At 45.6% G+C, this 19523-nt stretch overlaps 1 protein-coding gene across 2 annotated transcripts in view; it reads right to left on the bottom strand.

Annotated features, from left to right (window-relative positions):
- RPTOR (regulatory associated protein of MTOR complex 1) overlaps positions 1-19523 on the bottom strand; it is a 155322-nt gene that overhangs the window by 3928 nt on the left and 131871 nt on the right. Inside the window, exons 27-34 of one of the 2 annotated variants that reach the window (XM_054083335.1) lie at positions 19179-19303; positions 17842-17946; positions 13679-13726; positions 6836-6942; positions 3716-3843; positions 3545-3631; positions 797-913; positions 52-181 (exon numbers count right to left, since the gene is read on the bottom strand). In XM_054083335.1, the coding sequence (XP_053939310.1) occupies positions 52-181; positions 797-913; positions 3545-3631; positions 3716-3843; positions 6836-6942; positions 13679-13726; positions 17842-17946; positions 19179-19303 (847 nt within the window). The remainder of the gene's footprint in view (positions 1-51; positions 182-796; positions 914-3544; positions 3632-3715; positions 3844-6835; positions 6943-13678; positions 13727-17841; positions 17947-19178; positions 19304-19523) is intronic. The other variant, XM_054083336.1, reaches the window with a different exon arrangement.

Consider the following 19523-nt stretch of genomic DNA (forward strand, 5'->3'; position numbering starts at 1 on the left):
ACATCAATCAAGAAATGCAAATTCCAAAATCCAAAGAGAGAGAATACAGACCCAGTGAGGATGGAAAGCCAGGCAGCTGATGGCTCCAACTCTTTGCCCCATAAAACCATCGTAGTATTTAATATTGTTGATCAGCTCCCCATTTCCATTGTAGATTGCGGTGAACTGATTCATTGAGCCACTGGAAAGAATCAAGAGAAAACGGTGTCACTGAGAATACTGTGGTAACAACAATATTGTTGCCTAGAGCACCCTTTTCAGCTGTGCTGACCTCAGCTGTTCATCAGACTAGCGTGCAATGAGTTGTTCTAAGTGGGAGACGGACCTGAGCTGCACCACAGCAACCTCAGTGCAGGGAGATCTACAGGAATGCTGGAGCCACGGTTACCTGTGACACTGCAGGACTGAGTAAGGAAAACATGAGGGGCTGGTGCACACATGCACTGAGAGCAGATCCCCCAACCACATCCAAGCCGTGGAGCAGCTCCCGGTCCCCAGGCAAAGCCCAAAAGTACACATTAACTTTGAACAAGGATCTGACACAGGACTGCAAGGCTGTACATCATCGCCTTAAGCCACGGGTGCAGAGGTTTTGTTAATGTACACAAGGGATGTAATTTCTGATCTGCAAACATGGGAAGGAAGTTGTACTGTTTGTAGTGACGTTAAACAACAAGACCAACAAACCCTCATGAATTACGTCTGCACAGAATCACAGAATTGTTTAGGTTGGAAAAGACCTTTAAGATCTGTCTTCTCCATCCACTCCAGGGATGCAGATGAAACCAGAACTTACCATGCAAAGAGGTTGGCTTGTGGGTGAATGTCAAGGGCTGTCAACCCTTTGACGATCTGAAGGACCTTCATGGACTCTGGCATCCGTGGGTCAAAGAACCGCACATCTCCATTTACACTGCCAACACAGGAGTTTCACAACGTCAGGCTGTATCCAAACCAGATCCTAAAGCCCAGGAAAACAAGCCCTGTGCCTGCCTGGGAGGTGACACCTTCAATCGTAAAATTAGGACAGGGAAGATGCACCCTTGCCTCCTCTCTCAGTAGGGCTGAATTCCCCTGATGTCACTTACATTTGGTACCATCCATGATGCACTGAGTGCTGCAAAACCAGCTCTGCCTCTGCCCTCAGCAGTGATCCATTATTACTTATACTCCATGCTGAGTACAACTGCCTTTACTGTTATGTCATACCCAATACACCAAGCTGTATGTCAGACCTAAGCTCCTTCTCCATTTCACAGCAGGAAATTGTATTAGAAAACTCGAACCAGATGGGATCTGCTGGTACCATCCATTACGCCAAATGTCTGGACACAGATGCACAAGTCCTTGCTGTCCAAAATACTCTGTGGACCAGGCGTAACGAACCCTGCTAATGCTTAGGCGACGTGTCAATCCTGTTAATGACTTTATCAGGGAAGGGAGGGTGGAGAAGGCAATAGCAGCAGTGGCAAGATACTGTGCTCAAGCACCCATCAAAGACAAATGATTTCATCTTGTTCAGTGATCTCTCTGAAATGCACCAGTAGAATCGTGTCTGTTAAATGTGAGAGGGCGCATCTTCTCCTATAGCCCTGGAACCAAGGACGGAGGACTTTGCTATGGTATGTCTGCTCTCTGTCTCTCTTCTGTGAGAGATCGGTGTACAGAGAGACAAACAGAAAAGTCTCTTATGGAACCTAATTCAAAATCAACTGATCAGATCTTATTCTGCTGGTAGCTTTTGGCACCACAACTTTTAAAGTATTATTTTTTCCAAGACATTGATGGCCACACAACTGTGAATCACCCAACAGAGCTAAGAACAACGAAAGCGTTAAGAAGCATATTGCCTTTAGGTCCTCTACTTACGGAATATCTAATACTAATCAAAAGGCTGTTATACAGGATTACTTATATCATTATAAGAAGCTGCAACTCCAGCTGTCACCTAATTAAATTCAAGACAAATTAAACCTGAGAGTGATTTAGATCCTGAAGACTAGATGGAAATATTGTTTGAGAGAGACCAAACATACGGCAAATTCATTTAAAGCTTTGAACCTAAATAAGTCTCAAAAATGGTTCTGGATATATTGGAAGACCATACAAGAAATTTACAGTGGAAGTGAACTTCTGTCATGAGGAGCTACATAGCAGAACACATCCCAGGTGAACAATAAACATAGGGAAACACATCCCAGTTGATCAATAATAGTCAACGAGAAGTCAACAACAGCTAAGCTACTGAACCATGCTGTTCAGGAAGTGTTCAGGGACCTTCTCTAGCAATGCCATCAGCCTGATAAAGGCAGACCCAATGGTTAGTTTGAAGCACTGTGGTGGTACTAGCACATAGATCGAGCGGCTGAACACAGCATCACATGTCAAACCAGCGCTGGGCCATGGAGAGCCACAGGGTCCGGCTCAGTCACCACTCCAGAATTACTCCTGCCTCTGGTCCCAAGGAAAACTTTCCCTCATGTTCAGAGAACTGCTGCACAACCAACACAAAGCCTTCATGTTTCTCAGGAAACAGCTAGACCAAGACCTCCCCACGTCCTAACATTCATTTTTCTTGGATCTTGCTATCAGCTGAAGGAGAGAGTGAACTGGGAGAAACTGATAGCGAGGTGGCTTGTCTCAACAAACCGTGTTCCTCTGAGATGAGACCAGACTTGGCTTTTGATGTAAAATATTTTCTCACGCCTCTTCGGTCCCAAGAGAAAGCACCGTGTGCTGAGCAGGGCACTAAGGAGAGGGAAAAACCGAGCCTCTCGATCCCGGCTGGCCAAGTGTTCAGGCCTGACCCCTGGGACTGGTGAAGGAGATTACAGAAAGGAAGATTAAAAACTCTAATATGTGAGCTCGACAAATCTGGCAGCTGCATCACATAATCCCCTTTCTGAAAGTCTTAATACATTTTTGTGGGCCCATCCCCCACCTCAGGAATGTTCTGAATCCCAGAAAATTATGTTGTTTTCATTTTATAATCAAGAAAAAGAGCCTCTTTGTGTGCAAACAGTGGCTTTGTGACAATAAATCATAGTCTGCTGTTCTTTAATGGCCAAATAAGTATATGCTGCTCTCTCCGCAGTATTTACCAGGCTGCGGAAATGGATTTATGTGTAGAAAATTGCTAGACAGCAAAGTAATCCTGCACAGCAATATGCCCAACAGATGCAACATCAACCTTCCTTCTCGTGTTCTCTCTCAAATGACCCCACGGAGATGCTGGCAATAAAGAACAACTCTAAGATATATCTAGCTTAGGTTTCTGGTTCATTCGATTCCTCCCTCACACGCCTCGTGATAGTGATTTCAGCAAAGACGCCTTCTTGTTTACTCAAACCTCACTAACAGGCTTCCAAGGAAAGCTTCACATTTCTTTTTGCCTTCTACCCCCAAGTTTGGAGTTAATGACTGAAGCAAATGTCAAACTAAAGAGCTTTACTCTCTTAGCTCTTGAAATACCAGAGGCAGATCTTAAACAGAAAACCAAACTCTGTTTAAGAGAAAACAGCTCGTACATTAAGATCTCTCTTACCTGACACTCATGATGTTGCCTTCAGGATGCTTCTGCAAGTATGCTTTCACCACCCAGGCTGTGTGTTCTCGGTAAGTCATGACACGGCTGAGGAACAAGGAGAGAAATGTTTTGAAGTGGTGGAGGAGGAAACACGAGGATCCCACCGAGCCTGGGAGGGAGGGTAGTTACCATTCACTCAGAGCCATCCTCCTGTCAAACACACGGATGGAGCCGTCACCCAACCCTGCCACAATTAATGAACGATGAGAATCACAAGAGAGGCTGGTCACACAGCTGTCAGCTCCAGTGGGGATATCCTAGGGAGAAAGCACATGAAAACCAAGCTGAGACTCTGACGTATCTTCAAGTTCAGAGCCCCAGCAAGAAGGCAAGGGCTAAACCAAGTCAAGGTGCTAAACCAGATAAACCCTGTGTCCTCCTCCTCTTCCTTCCTCCATTCTGGTTCAAAACCAAACCAGAGTTTCCACCCATAATCAAATCCATGGCACCCTTGGTGGGAAGCGCTCCTTGGGGCTTTCTGGGAATGAGCAGCAATGAGGGAGTGGTGACCTGGGGACGAAGGACACTGCTGCTGTCATCTGCCTGAGCAATAAGTGCCACAGACCGACACAAAGAACCAGGCCCAGAGGAGGAATTCTAGCAAAACCAGCATTTGTAAACCATTCAGCTTCACAAACCAAAAGAGTCATGGTCTCTTTTGGGAACGGAGGAGTTAATATCTTTCTCTACTAAGCACACCTAATAAGTTAAAACAAATGGCCAGAGGAGTTATTTCTCCATTAACCGCCTTTGCTGTGTATAAGTTGTAAACGCCACCAGAATGGCAGGAGGGACAGTATAAATCTGGAGGAGAAGAGACATAAAAGACACATACCTACAGAAAGCAAAAACTCCTAATGCCATACACAGAACCACACAAAAAATCCAACGTAGGTAATATCACCCATTCAAATGAAGGTACAAAAATGCAAGGTATTGGCCCTTTTTGTGCATCAAATCAAGACCCAAATCAGTTATTTGTGCAGGAAGTTATTTAAATGTCTCCCATAAAAGAAGCTTCTTGGTTTTGCCTGTGTCAGACAAAACCACATCAGGCCCTTAGAAGCACTAAAACACTTTTACCAGAAGGGAGCTCCCTTTACCCAGAAGGGCTCCATCATGAAGTCTCTTTCTTTTAGCCTGTTTTTATTTTATCTTCTAAATGCTTAGCTCTCTTCCTCCTTTATTCATCAGGATCGTCGCTGCACCTCGGCAGAACCCCAGTGGTTGCTGTAAATGAGCCCCGCTCTGCAGACTACACGTGTCCTGCCTTTTCTCCAGGCTGGCAGCCCGTGGTGGGGAGGCAGCTCTGGTGCTCTTGAGCAACGTCAGAATGGACACGTAAGTCATAAACAACACAATGAGCTGCCTGCCTACAATACAGCACTGGAGAATCACTTACGCAAGATAAAGCCAGCCGGTGCTGTGCCACCTACCAGTCCCCGCTCTGGGGCAAGTGACGAGCAGATCCAGGTTATCTCATTAGAAGCCAAGGACTGCGTGTATCGAAAAAAATGACATGAAAAAGGTGGCTGGAGTTCACAAGTACAGCTGTGCTGGGAACACGGTGTGCACTCTAATGCTGTTACCTTCCTGCTTTTTACTCGCTATAAGCAAAAGAAAATGCCTACGCTTGTTATAAGGAAAAACATTTTCAATTAAAACAGGTATGAAAAGCTCGGCAGCACTGACGAAGCCGGGTAACAATGCGGAGACACGTTAGAGCTGCATTAGCTAATTTCACACTTCAATCCTATTTTTGCTTCCGTGCATATTCACCTTTCCTAGCTGCTATTCACAGCCTCAGCTGAGCGAGGAAGCTGCTGGCTGGAGGCACCAACCTCCAGGGCTGCTCTCAGCAGCTCTGCTCGCTGCCTACGCCCGGATCCTGCCTTTGAAGCCGGAACAATCAGCAGAAGTGAAAATGAAGTACTTGCTTCTTCAGCTACATCCCAAGTGCTTCCAGAGGTACACTTTTTGTAGTTCAAAGAGTGGGAAGACACCTTTATTAGCCTAGATTACAAAGCTTCACTGCTCTTTGTGCTGAATTTCACTTTTCCAGTGCTACTGAGTCAGGAAGTTTCAATCGCTTGAATTTCAACACAACTAATCTTTGCAATTAGAAAAGAAACAATGTGTGTTTAGATACTTTCAGGGCAACCATTAATCATCATAATTTAAAAGATTTTCACCTCCTAAATTTTTCTGTTCCCTGATTTACATAGAAAAAAAATAATACATGAAAGTAATTAAGATTAACATAGGCTTAATTATCCTGAATTGCAGGGTCAAAGTGTCAAAATTAATGTTCATTAAAGGGTAATTAATTTCTAGAAGCTTTGAAAACCAGTCTTCCTTTTTTCTCCAGCATGGTGACTCCGTTCTCACAGACCAACTGCTTCTCCTTGTAATTCCTGCAGAACTTCCATGTGATTATGACTGCCATCAACGCTTGCAGCGCCTTTTCCCCTTGACACTGCACAGAGGGTTCCGTACGACTGAAATCTTGCTTTTGTGCTGCCTCATTTCAGAGCTGAGATATGAGCACCCCGGCGTGCCTGTAGGGTTTGCAGAGCTCCCCAGGGCGATGCGGGGACACCGAGGGAGCTGCCAGCAGGCAGTGTTGTGCTTCCATACCTGGGCCAGGCAACACAGAGCAAACTTCTAACCTGAGTCAGACTGGCCTAAGCCAGCGACAACTCCACTGGTGCGATGTGACCAGTGCATGGTTAGGAGATGCTCCTGTTTCTGTCCTGCTGAGCACTCCAGTCCCATCGCAGGAGTGGATGGAACAGGTACAGGAGTGCTCTCTGGGTGGGCACAGCTTTCCTGAAAACAGACTTTTAGCTGGCAGGTACGAAAGCACTGTCATTCTAATCAGCTCTGTGTGTGTCCCAGAGAAGCAGAGATGGCAGCAGTAAGGCAGAATACTCCATCACCAACCCCTCACCGCGTTTCCTCAAGGATTTTTATACTATCTCAGTCATACGCTAATTGGAAAGAGTATTTGCATCCCAGTGCCTGTCTCTGGACCTCATAGCCTTGTCTTTCGCAAACGCTGCTGCCCACCGCCCAGAATAACAGCAGCAGCTTCCAGGAAAGACCTGGCAGGCTCACCAAGTATTTTTATTTATCTCCTAACGTGACTCTGAGGCAGAGAAGCTGAAGCTCCAGAACCCGTCAGCATTTCTCACTGCATGGGATAAATTCTGGGAGGGAAAAGTGAACTGGACAACGTGCAGGTGTTACCTGTACTTTCATTTCCCGATCCGTGTCCCAGATTCGGATTATCCTCACATCTCCCGATGTCATCAGGAGCCCGGTTTCTTGTTCCCAGTCGACTACCATTCCTGCTCCTAAGAGAAAACACAAGCAGGGTGTGCAAATCATTCTCCGTGTCAGCACAGGCAGAGCTGCCCTAATTAGAACAGCAGCTTTTATGAGCTCGTGCTACAGAAACTATTGTTATTAGAGGAAATATAAAATTACATCCACACACATCCATACATCCTCCAAACGGGATCAAACCAGTCTTGGATTTGAGCCCAAAATATGTCTTTGACCCTTGGCTAGGTCAGAAAAGTGCTTAGGAAGGCCAAGGTGCAGGTGAGCACAGCTTTCCAGAGACTGTGCCAAACCATCGGGGACTTCTAGGGAGTCTTAATAAATTATCCACCACTTGATAAGAACATCAGATTAAATGATGACTGAAGTAGACTAAATTGGTAACACCTCACACAGCCAGATCCGAGAGTCTCTGGGTTACCACGATTCCTCATTCTAATAGAAATATGTGGCTGAAGAGGGATGTTTCTAAACAAGGAATAACAAAGTAATTGTGCAAGATAGTGAATTAAAAAGCCTGTTAGGAGTTTGCCACACAGATAGATAAGGAAGTGAACACTCTGCAATTACACTCGTTAAAATACATTTACAGGAGGTTTTGCTCCTCATCTTTGAGGGTATAAACTCGCTAGATGAAGCTTTGAGAGATGTCCCATCCATTCTCTAAGAGAATACAAGGGATTTTCTATCCCCAAAACACCTGAGCAGGGCACCAGCTTACAGACAGCCTGGCAGACTGTGTGAACTCATCAACCTTGCCGGTACAGCAAGTTCCAGAGCAGAGTAAGTGTACGTCACCTCCTTTCCCTGCTGGGGGACTGAGATGTCCAAAAGCCATCGAGTGAGCTGGCTCTCCTAAGCACAGAGCACACAAGCAGCAGAACAAACCAGCTCCTGGGGCTTGGGAAATAGCTGGCAACGAAACCCTTTATTCAGCAGGGGAAACCTCTGAGGAACAATTGTTGTATATTTAATTAGAAGGGCCTTCTCTGTACCTGTGCGATGCCTCTATGGTACAGAAATGATTTGCTTAAAGCAAAGAGCCAAACCCCAACTGTCTTTTGCTTTTCATGCTGCAAAGGCTGACCAACCCCAACTCCACAGGTTTCACAGGGAGACCCTTCTTCATACATTAAAAACACAAACAAAACCCCCAGGAGCGCTACAGGAGGGAACCAGACAACTCCAGTATTTTGTGTGTTTTCATCTCCTTGTGCAGAGCTCTCCCTTGGGCAGATGGAGAAACAGCATCCTTGCCTTGAAGAAGCAGCGGTTCATCCTCTCCTCTGTGCCAAACTGAGCCTCTGGTGCTGAGAAGTGTTTTATAACCACATGCAACTCGGAGTCAGAAAGCACTCCGCAATGCATCAGGACTGCAGGCGGCTGCTCCGAGCCATTCGTAGTTGCCCTCAGTGGGATTGCTGTATTTCCCCTCCACAAATACTCGAAGGACAAGTGCACAACTTGCTTGTCCAAAAGGGACAAATGTGATTTCTCTTGATTTATTGCTAGGAATTAGCCCCAGCAGGGAATTTAAACCTACGCCAACAAGCTCTTTGTCACCAAGGAGCCATAAGTGCTTTTTAAGAGACCAAACACCTTTACAAGGCACAAAGGAAACAACAGAGGCATCCTATAAACACAGAGTTTTCTTCCAAAATGATGAAACGACCTTGTTTTGCACAGATCCAGATATATTTTGCCCATCTCCCTTTCTTAAGCATTGCATCCAAGCCGTTCCCTGATCTTGCTGCATCCCACTGAGAAGATTACTGACGTTTATTGACAGTCCATCATCTTACTGCAGGAAATTCGGGACTCTCAGCTAAGCTGTGAGCTTGTATCTTTATCTTGCAAGTCAAATTGATTGTTGCTTCAGATTGCCTGGCAGCTCGGAGGGTTGCTAGAGATCCGATGCAAACAAGCAGGCAGTGATTTAGATGATAAACATCACTGAAGCGTTTTCATTTGTCATCTCGTTTATGGCCCATGTGACAAGATAAACCTGGCAGGCTGAGACAGATATCGCCATTACCATTGCTGATGGAGTTAAGTAGGCAACGTGCTCTTAGGCAGTTTTAAAGCTCCCAATTTTCCAGTTACATTCCCCAGTTTGAAGATAATGTTCTTCCTCAGTCTGATCGGTACCATGAGTCCCCAGCCCGATGGGTCCCAGGTGTCTTTTCTGTGGAGCAGGGAGAGATGGTGAATTCAGAGGGATGATTGGCAGTTTTGGTGCTTTGGTGTATCCGTTGGGAATTCAGGCAGCGAGGCTGTTCAGTGATGCCATCCAGAAGGCTACAGAAAGTTCCACTTTATGTAACATGGTACCGAGATCTTCCACTAGAGATGACCAGACAGAAAGGACAAGGGTTCACCCTTGGCCCAGGAGCTGATGGACAGCCCACAGGTTGGAAAGACACGAGGGAGATGATGTTGGTGCCTGGTGCGGCTCGTGGGCTTTCAAGGAGTCCACACAGCTCCTGTCTTTCTTATAAAACTTGTATAGTGCACATAAGAGATAACCTCTGCTTTCTGGAAGAGGTAAGCACAGCATTTGATCATTCCATAACAAGGGATCTTCCCTTTCTTTCCTCAGCCTTTTCATTCTCTCAAGAAAACATGAAATACTATTTTTGCTGCTTCTGATGCCCAGCGCTCACGGGTGGGCCAGGCAGTCTCAGAGAACACGATGCTCATATTGCACCAAACAACGCAGGCATCACAAGTAACAGAATATTTGCATAAAAGCTGCAGCCGAGGAGGCCTTCTGGCACTTTCCTGCTGGGAGATGGGGCTGGCTTCACCTGCAGCCTGGAATGGCAGTGGGTTCTGGCTGCAAAGGTTGTGTCTGTGCTGAGCATCAGCCATGGGCCGGGACTCTGCTCCTCCTGCAGCCCAGTGGATGCCCTGACCGAGAAGTAAGGGAAGGAAAGAGGAAAACAGGACCTCAGGATGCGACCAGAAATGCTAAACCAGAATTCAAATGTGTCTGAGAAAAAGAAAAGCCTTTGTACATAAATGTAAGTCCTTTGCAAGTGTGTAACAGGGAAGGAAAGCTTCCTCTGATTGTGAAATGCTAAATTCAAAGATGACACTCACAGTGTGAAACAAGACATAAATAGCTGAACTATTTCTATGTACGAGCAAACATTTTCACAGTGGAAGTGATACAGTATTGGCTCATGTTTACATGTTAAATTCCCAGTATTTCAGGATGAGAAGTAAATGCGGGACTTAATACTAATTATCATTTCCTTTTTAATTAACAGAGATACTTCTCCAGGATGTCACAACTGAGACTGCAGCTCACCTGCTGTGTTTTGGCTTCCAGGTTTGGCACCTGAGCCGCTTCTCACCCTCACTCTGGCACAAAGGCAGCACGCTGTGCGAAGCCGTGCACTCACAGCTCCTGCCCAAGTCACGCAGCCTGATTTGCACTACCTGCTGCTCTATTTCCAAGCTCCCACCTACTTCCAGAAACAAGAGTAAACAGGAGTAATGCCGTGACACCAATGCAACCATCCGGGAAAGGCCAGTAGTGAACCTGCGGTGCTCTCAGAAGCCAAGGGATTGCTGAAACGGGCATCCCAGCAATACACAACTTCTAATGCCTCGTTAGTTAAGATCACAGTTTTCCCGTAAGGGATGTAATATTCTCAGATAATGAGCAACAAATCTTCCACAGCTCAAGAAAAGAAATTTTTAAAGGTTTGTGGTTGTTTTGAGCCTTTTAACACAAGTGCTTGCAGTTCTGTATGATGCGGGTTTATATATGAGGCAACATAACAAGAGCCATTCTTAAAGCTGTAACTTTCTATGGCTGTTCCCCCAGGATTCCCCCTGAGCAACAGATATTTGTCTGGATGGGATAGTTCCTTGTATAAATTTCAATAAATAACACCAGTGTTGAAAGCAGCTGCATTCTGAGTGTCTGCACTTATTTTTATCGTGACTGGAATGTGGCCAACCTGTACTCGGCATTTCAACAAAGTCAGAAATACCTACATAGAACACAACACAAAAGCACCTCGGATTCTGATTGATGATTTTTTAATCACGGGCCCTCCTGATTGCGCAGTGAGGCACATCACTGCTTTCATTTCCAGGAAGCAGCAGGAGGGTTGTATGACCTCACCCATCATTAATTTCTACAACTTCCTTTAAAAAAAAGCATCACAATCCTTATGCCAAGGACTACATGCAGCAAGGCAGAAGCGTAGCTGTGATGCTGGGAATCCAATTAAAAGAACACAAACCCCTGGAGATGCAATTTCTCAAATTATTTTATTGCTGTAAAATATCTGCCCAGAAATAAAGTGTTTCTCCCAGTCTTCTTATTCCTAAAGAAGTTACCAGGCCCTGAGGAGACCAGACTCACTCCTCTTCTCCTTCTCTTTCTCTTCTCTTTCTCTTCTCTTCTCTTTCTCTTCTCTTTCTCTTCTCTTCTCTTCTCTTCTCTTCTCTTTCTCTTTCTCTTTCTCTTTCTCTTTCTCCTCTTTCTCTTCTCTTCTCTTCTCTTCTCTTCTCTTCTCTTCTCTTCTCTTCTCTTCTCTTCTCTTCTCTTCTCTTCTCTTATCTTCTCTTCTCTTATCTTCTCTTCTCTTCTCTTCTCTTCTCTTCTCTCCAGCATAAGCTCTGTTTGAGTTCGATCATTTGATCAGCTCCTTTTGCAGGTTTGAGCAGCCTGTCTGGCACACTGCTAACTGTTATTTCCAGGAGCACTCCAAGGGTGCCTCTCCATCCTTTCCCATCTGGATCGCTGCCTGCCTGCCCGGAGAGTCAGCAGTATGCAAAGCAGAGCTGAGCCTCCAGAGGCCAAGGTCCTGTTTTTCTGCAGAGCAGGTATTTGATGTCTTTCACTTTTGTTTCAGAAGCCTCAGGAGAGCAGGAAAGAAGCAGGGAACTGGCAAAGATGTGTTTATTTTTCCTTGCTGGGCATCAGTATAAATTTTCTTGAGGTAAGACAGATTATGGCTGTTCATATATCAGCACCAACAACCCCCATGAGGCAGCGATGGATAGAGGTGGGCACAGGTCAGATGGATATTCTCTTGTTAAGGCAGTCTCTTTCTTTGTATGGCATTCAGTTATCCAATGGGAGGTATTGTGCCGGAGTGCTGGGATATCCCAGGAGAGCTCTGACAGAGCAGGAGGTGAAGCAGCCCAGGCAGAGGTCACACCAATGCATCTCGACACTCCTGCTGGCTCAGCTGCCCTCACGATGCTGAGACTGCCGGCTGCCGGCTCTGCTCTGTGCTCACAGGATCTTTAGGGACTCCCAGGATGACTTACATCGTGGCCTGATATGACCTGGACCATGAAGCCATTGTTCTTTCTCGGATTTCCCACTGATCTGCAGCACAACGATGCCCGGTGACTTCTACCTATGAGAATGAAGAGACAGTCCCCAACCTTTCCTTCGGTAAAAATTCTTCACAGAAGCCTGGGCAACAAGGACAGATTTGCTGTGCTTTAGTGGCAAAATGAGTATATTTTATCTGAACATTGCTGACGTATTTTTCCCGTCAAGGAAATTGCTAAACTCATACATTTTTAAGACTTCTTCAGTGGGAGAGAAGGAATCCTCCTGCTGCATTTTTAGAACACCTGGCCAGAAAATGCTGGTGAATGCTTTTTATTGATTCGATTATTTATGTGCTTGGGACAGAGTGCGATTGCTTGACATCAGCACTATTGATCCAGTGAGGGAGTGGCTGGTATTTCCTTAAACTGTTTGGATGCCTGGTTCACTGAGCAAGGAATTCCCCGCAGCCAATTCTTGCTAATTTTAGCTCTTCTGTTTGCCAGTGGATCTGTGAGTGAAATGCAGAGCCAGGCAGCTAACAGCAACATATCAGCTTTACTGATTTCTATCCCAGTGCTCTGGCTCTGAAGAGTAAGAGAAAGATTTGCAAAGACCTCTGAATCACACCCCACTGCAACCGCCTTCACTCTATTCATCATTACAGACACATTCAGCTCATATCAGTCAGCAAATGTTAATAATCGATGAATAACCCAAGACGTCTACGTCACCACTCACATCTGTGGATGTGCATACACATTAGCCATCTGTTTCCCCTAAAGACCTCGGCAGCGGCGGAGGGGGCCAGGCTCCCCAGCAGGCCAGACACTGCACAGTCCTAGCTTCTACAGATGGAGGCTGGGGAGCTCGTTTACCTTCCTTCCACGTGAAAGAACAGAAGTTGTAAAATTTATTAGGCATATCCTTGCCAGAAGCCCACTATTCTAAACCTCCCGGGAAAGATTCATCAGCTTTTCGTTTTCACATGATCTTTACAGCAAAAGCGTATTATAAATAAACCCCAGTAAAATCCACATTAGCTTAATGGTGGTTCGTATTCAGAATCTGCCATTCAAACCCTTTTGTCCAGGGATGCTTTGAAATTTTCCTGGAAAAGAGAGACTTGTACATCCCATCCACACCGCCTCTCGCTGCAAGAAGCTCCGAGTATGACATGAAGATGCCCTTTCCCAGTGGTTGGCTACGCTTACCTAGAGAGCATAGACACCCTCCCTGCATTTCTCATGGCTGTTACGGACACAGACACAAGGCAAGGAACGGGAGAGGTAGAAGCAGCAAAGCTTTCCAGGAACAAGGACTCAGCAGTCATTCAAACAATGCCACAAAAAGCAACCAGTCTCAGTCAACCAACCCGAAGGTAGGCGAGGAGATCGTTCCCACCCCAGCTGATCATAGGTAACAGGAAAGAGAGCACTCACCTCCCTGTTTACTTCTGTCAAGATAGATTGAAACCCTTCGGGCCAGACCTGTGAGAAGACAGGGATTAAGGGGTTGATGCTAAGGGTAAGCTGGTCAGCCAGAGCAAACATAAATCTTAAAAAAGGATTAGAAAAAGCAACTTAAATTGAAGGAAAGAACATAAAAGAGAAGCAGAAGCACCAAGAGCAGCACATGCCTCCCTCCAGAGAGCAGGAACTAGTTCAATCACAGCATTCCCTGGGAAGCCATCAACGGTGGCACTCAGCATGCGGGAAGCGAGGATTCTGGCTGGCTGACAACAGCACAGATTTGACATTTCTTCTTGAACAAGGAGACTATCCTTTGCAAGATCTAGACCCTGTTCCGAAGTAAAATGCATCCGGAAGTGACAGACGGAAATCCAAATAACCCACAGCATCTGTATCAACTGAACCAAGTGCTCTAGAATATGAGGTTGCTGCCCTGGAAGGTCTGGGCTCTCCGCAGTGAGGGTGGCTGTGCCAGGGCTCCTCTGCCCTGTATGGTACCAGCAGTTAAACAGCAGGCAGGGACTGCAAACAACTTGGGGTGCTCCATTTGAACAACCCACAGCCACAGGCTGGGTTCTAGCCAGTAGGCAGTAAGAGAGCACTGCAGCATGGCTGAAAATGGAGAACGGAGAGGCACCTGGGGACAACCCTGGAAAATCTTGCACAAGGAGCTCCAGGTATTCAAGAAGAGACTGGGCTGAGTGAGCTGAGCCTTTGGTCCTCCCCTGGCACCCCTCTAGAAGGGATATACTGGTTCTCTTTGCTGAACTGGAGAAGGGAAAACAATGCAGGCGTCTGCAGGGAGCACACAAAGAGCTGGGGAGGGAACCGCCGAGCAGACGGCATCTGGTAATTGTGAGGCAGCTGGTTACATGTCTCTATTTTTCCAAATTCCAGAATTGTGCTGCTTTAAAGGGCAAAGCCATTCTGATCAGAGGACCTGGCTTGTCTCCCTTTGTCACAAAGACATACACAACACAGCAGTTTGGTTCAGAAGCATAAACAAGGTAAGAGGTGAGCTGAGCGTGGGGTGACCCAGCCTGTCCAGCAGTGCAGCTCCGGAGTGGCTCCAAAGTCAGTGCTCCTGTGGACATCGAGCGATAGGGCTCTGTGCTGCTCTGCAAGCTCACAGTGCACACAACCTGCAGCCTTCAAACTCCCTTTTCTATAGAAATTGCCAGAATTCCCAAAGCCTCCTGCTGTGAAATCATGCTTCAGAGCACAGCAGGTTTGTGTTCCTCCTATGCTGCTCAACAGAAAATGCTTGTTTTTTCCTACATCTTTTGGAACACTAGGCTAGTAACCACACGTGTTTTGCCTTTTTCTCAGCCCCCTCCATCTCACACACAGGGGATTCCCAGTCGCCGCGTTATGTTAGAGCATCCCGGTACCACTGCTGCTTTGAACACCCTGATTTTGATGGAAAGAAACTTTCTTGGTGCATCACGAATGCAGACCTAAACAAGACCAAAATCAACAGATCTTATACTGGAAAAAAAAGAGGGTGACCAAACAGCAGTTTGCCAGTGTTTAAATTAAGACTAATCTACACTGAGCCCCAAGTCAACTATGAACTAAGCGCAATGAACTGGGGCCAAAGCTACTCCTGAGCAACAGTGTCCCCATACAGGGATTTAACACACTAACTTGGCTGTAGCAGCTCATTTCTCCTATCTTGGGCTGCACAACACAAACAAGTATGAACATCTAAGTTCTGTGCCTTGCTCTGGTCTGCTCCCTGCTCTCAGGCAGCCCCTGAGCATGTTACTGCTGACCTCCCACTACTTTGGCAAACTGGAGATGCTCTTCAAGGCTCCAAAGGATGTACTTAGGTAATGCGTGTTCCTCTCTCCATTTATAAGTGGGAAAACTGCCTCAAAAAGTCAGTATTCTGATTGCTGTCAAGACAACTATTTAATTCAGAGATGAATGTGACACAAGAGAAAAGGGTGAGAGGAGAGAAGGAAATCAACAGTAGAGGCAGACAAACTCCAGTAAAAATCCTGAGCTCTACAGCTTCAAAGATGCATCTTCAGTTTTATGGGCCAGTGCTGGACCACAACTATGGTCTTGGCAGGAAAAGATAACTGTTCAAAACAGCCTCATTCCCAACGGACTTGATCCACATAGCTCTTTTGAAGTAACTACATTTATTTCTCTCTCCACAAAGAAATCTGTCGTTTCTTTTTCTGAACCTAATTCTATTACTGTGAAGGTGAAAGACAAAGAACACAGGACCCAGATTTCCTAAGACCATGCAGGAAAGAAAAGGGCAAAAAAAGAGATCTTAAGGAGAACAGACTTAAAAGTTTCAAGATTCCTGTTTTGGCAAGTGTAACCATTCAACTGTTATAGCTAACTCAGCTCTTGCCTCAGCTTTTTAACCTATTTTGCCATGCCAAACACTGATGCTAACGATCCCTTCTGCTGAATTAAAAGGTTTGTACAGAGTAAGGTGCAATCAGCAAATGCTACACCATGCGAAGGTGCACATGGAAAGTAAGGCAGGAAAATGGAATTAGCATGAAGAATTCTATCGACAGCTCTCAGCATCCTCCCTGAAAACACTGAGGATACAGCAAGAAGTCGATGATCAGAGCAGTCTGGGGGTAATTCCCAGTTGCTTGGGCAAGTCTGTGCCCAGCACCATGGAAGCAAGATCCTGAATCAAGGGATGGGAAACGTTAACCAGCATCCTTCAGGAAAGCTGGTGTTGACAAGAAATACATACAGACAAACCAAACGACACCATGGAGGGCAACTTGAGATGATTAATGGATGCTCTCCTCTCCACTGAGAGATCCAGACCTTTCACTACTTGGTGCGTTACCACCACTGTTTTCTGTTTTTATCGGCATCTCTGCAAAGAGCAGGTTCTCACAGTACGCTGCAAGCTTCCAGCAGCTTATAATCAGTTTTATGCATGCACTGCAGTGAGGCACAGAGCCTAAAGTCACCTAAAACGCAGCTCTTCTTTCCTACAACACCAGAAATGAACCATGAGGTGTTAAAGAAAACATAACAGATATGAGTTCAGCAAGGCAGCACTAGTAAAATCCAATGAATAGCTAAAAGACCCGCGTCAGACTCCTGTGATGAACCACACCAGCTCAGAAATGAGAACTGTCAGATTTTAAGGTCAGGATGAATTATGATGGTCATCTCATCTGACCTCCTGCATAACACAAGCCAGGGAGCCTCACCCAGCAATTCTCACAGCAATCCCCCAAGTGCTGCTTGAAATACCACACAGCTAGGAAAGCCTGGAGCCTTGATTAAAAATATTCAAGAGGCAGAGAATTATTGTTAGAGCATTAGTACATTACCAGGTCTCGGAAGGAAGAAATGTCCACCTCCTTTACTGTCCTAAAATAGACTTCAGGGTTACTCAAAGCAGTCTGCTGGCTTCATCCTGTGTATGGCTGGATGCCAGGGCTCCTTTTTACAGCTTTTTCTACCCAATTTTTCTAACATTCCGAGCAGGTCAATGTCTAACTGTGCTGTCCTTCTGCACATGTCAGATTTGGACTGCATTCTGTTGTCACCTCCTGACCCACAATAAACAGCAAAGAATGATTACCAAAATTTGAGCTCAGGCTAAAGGAGGTCCCAGGTGCAACATGCAAAGCTGTGCAAAGGCTGAGCAGCCCATCAGAAGGAAAGAAGCAATAAGTGAGCTACAATCCCACCCAAAAGGGAAGAATAACCTCCTGCCATGCCAAGCACGGAGCAGGGCAGCACCCAGTTCCACCGTTGTTCTACAGTTCTCTCCTCACAAATGTGATTAAGAAAAATGCTTGGGCAAAACAGCTACTGTGAAGCTTGTAAAGCACAAGGACTTTGCATTCTTCTGCTCCCCAACAAGAGGCTGCTCTGGTTGTTCTTCAGTGTGCACGTGAGGTTGCTCCGTTGGGCTTCCAATTTTGTTGGTTTGTTTTGTGAGAACTGGAAAAATAATTCTTCACCAAGGCCTGGCAAAATGCCATTTCAGAAGGCAAGAGACTGTTGAACAAGGATGTTACCAATGGCTGAAGTTGAGAAACCCCTTTCATTCTCCCCATCCATAGAAAAAAATCCTTCCCATTACAAATTCTTCCTCCCTGCCCTCCCAACAAAACCTTGTGGCGACCCACCTCGTGTAGTTGGCAGCATGTCTGACAGCCCCTGCCAGGCAGTTACCATCTCTGGGTTCTTCTCCAGGTCTGCAAAGTTCTTCCACACTCTGATGGCACCATCATCTTCAAGAGCACGGAAAAAAAGAACACAATACAATGTCACTGCTGATGTGACTTTCATAACTACTTGTGCACTGTAGTCATACAGACTTAAAAACTGAGAGTGTCACCTTGAACTTAATCCTTTTTATTAGCGTTGTTTCTCCTCTCTAATCTTACATCCATGAAACCTAAAGTATTGTTCTATTGGGAACTGTTCTGGAGGAGCTTTTCTCCTTCCCTCAAGTAACACCTGACATTATATGCCGCTCCTTTTCTCTGACCCATTCATTTTCTCTAGGATTCATCTCTGTCCTCCTTGCTGTTGGTGCCAAGAGCCACGAAAGTACCACACTAAATACAAAATACAACCCCACAGAAGAAGCTGAATCAAAGCCTAGCCCATCAGCAGCAAATCTTGCAAGAACATCATGTATTTTCTTTCAATTTGTTCCCCATCTGTGAAACTTTTGTGCTAAGAATCAATAAATTGAAAGGAAAATGTCCTAAAGGCCCTCTCAGCTCCTCTTCCACCTCTCTTAATTATACCCAACCTGTACATTTGAGCTCGAAGTCTGAAAAGCTATTGAAAGCACTCGGACTGACAGGTTTAGAATGGTTCCTTGGGAGAGAAACAGATCTTACTCACAGCTTTACAGACCAACAAACGGGCAAGAGCTCTTCATGCTGCCTTACGGGATGCAACGCGGCTCTCTAGAGAACTGTTTCCCCTAGGGTGAGATACACGGACCAGATAGTTCTGAGAATTATCAGAACTATCTGAGAAGTTTAGTGCTTAAGCCCTGCCTGTTCTACACTTAAAACTGCACAAGTAACAGAATTTGATTTCTTCTAGTTCGTTTGCAGCATGATTTCCTTCTCCATTCTGGACAGCAGCTTTTAACTGACTAAACCCACACTGCCGAGGTATTGTGCAGGAGGAGGCTACCAGGAACTTGCAACGATGGGTAAAGGCTCAGAATGATGTAGCAAATAAAGTTGTGACTAGAAATAGTTTCAGTCAGTGTTTGATTTGTTAATTGTTTGAAAACCTTTGTGGCACTCACTTAGGCAGTTCAGATACTTCAGTACTGCCACAAACAACTGTCAGCTTTGGTCCTGAACCAAGGCAGGCAAGGCACAGTGTGGGGGGAAAGCTCAGGGGAGAGCAAGAGGACAAGAACTGCTCACATGGACTTGGAATTCTCAAAGGTCTCCCAGTCCTGCCCTCAGATGTGGGAAAATACGTTATTTACCTGTAGCGGTCAGCAGCAAGGAGCAGTCCTGTCCATTCAGGTACTCCATTGCTGTGATCCGGGTGTACCGAGGGTTCCCGTTGTGGAAATAGTCCAACTTCTCCCCTTTCTCCCAGTCCCAAAAACTGGAGGAGGAAAAAATTATCATATCAGTTCTTGGTTCTCTGTGCAAGCTACAGAAAAGATCTACTAATTACAACAAAACTAAAAATTATATACACTGGATAAAAAGTCAATTTTCCTCCTTTAGTATTCAGCATAATTTTATTATCCAATCACCTCCTGTAAAAGGAACAGGATAAAAGCCCAATTATAAGTAACTATTATAAATGCCAGAATTCACTT

Source organism: Cuculus canorus, chromosome 18 (genome assembly GCF_017976375.1).
Source record: "Cuculus canorus isolate bCucCan1 chromosome 18, bCucCan1.pri, whole genome shotgun sequence".
NCBI classification, from domain to species: domain Eukaryota; kingdom Metazoa; phylum Chordata; class Aves; order Cuculiformes; family Cuculidae; genus Cuculus; species Cuculus canorus.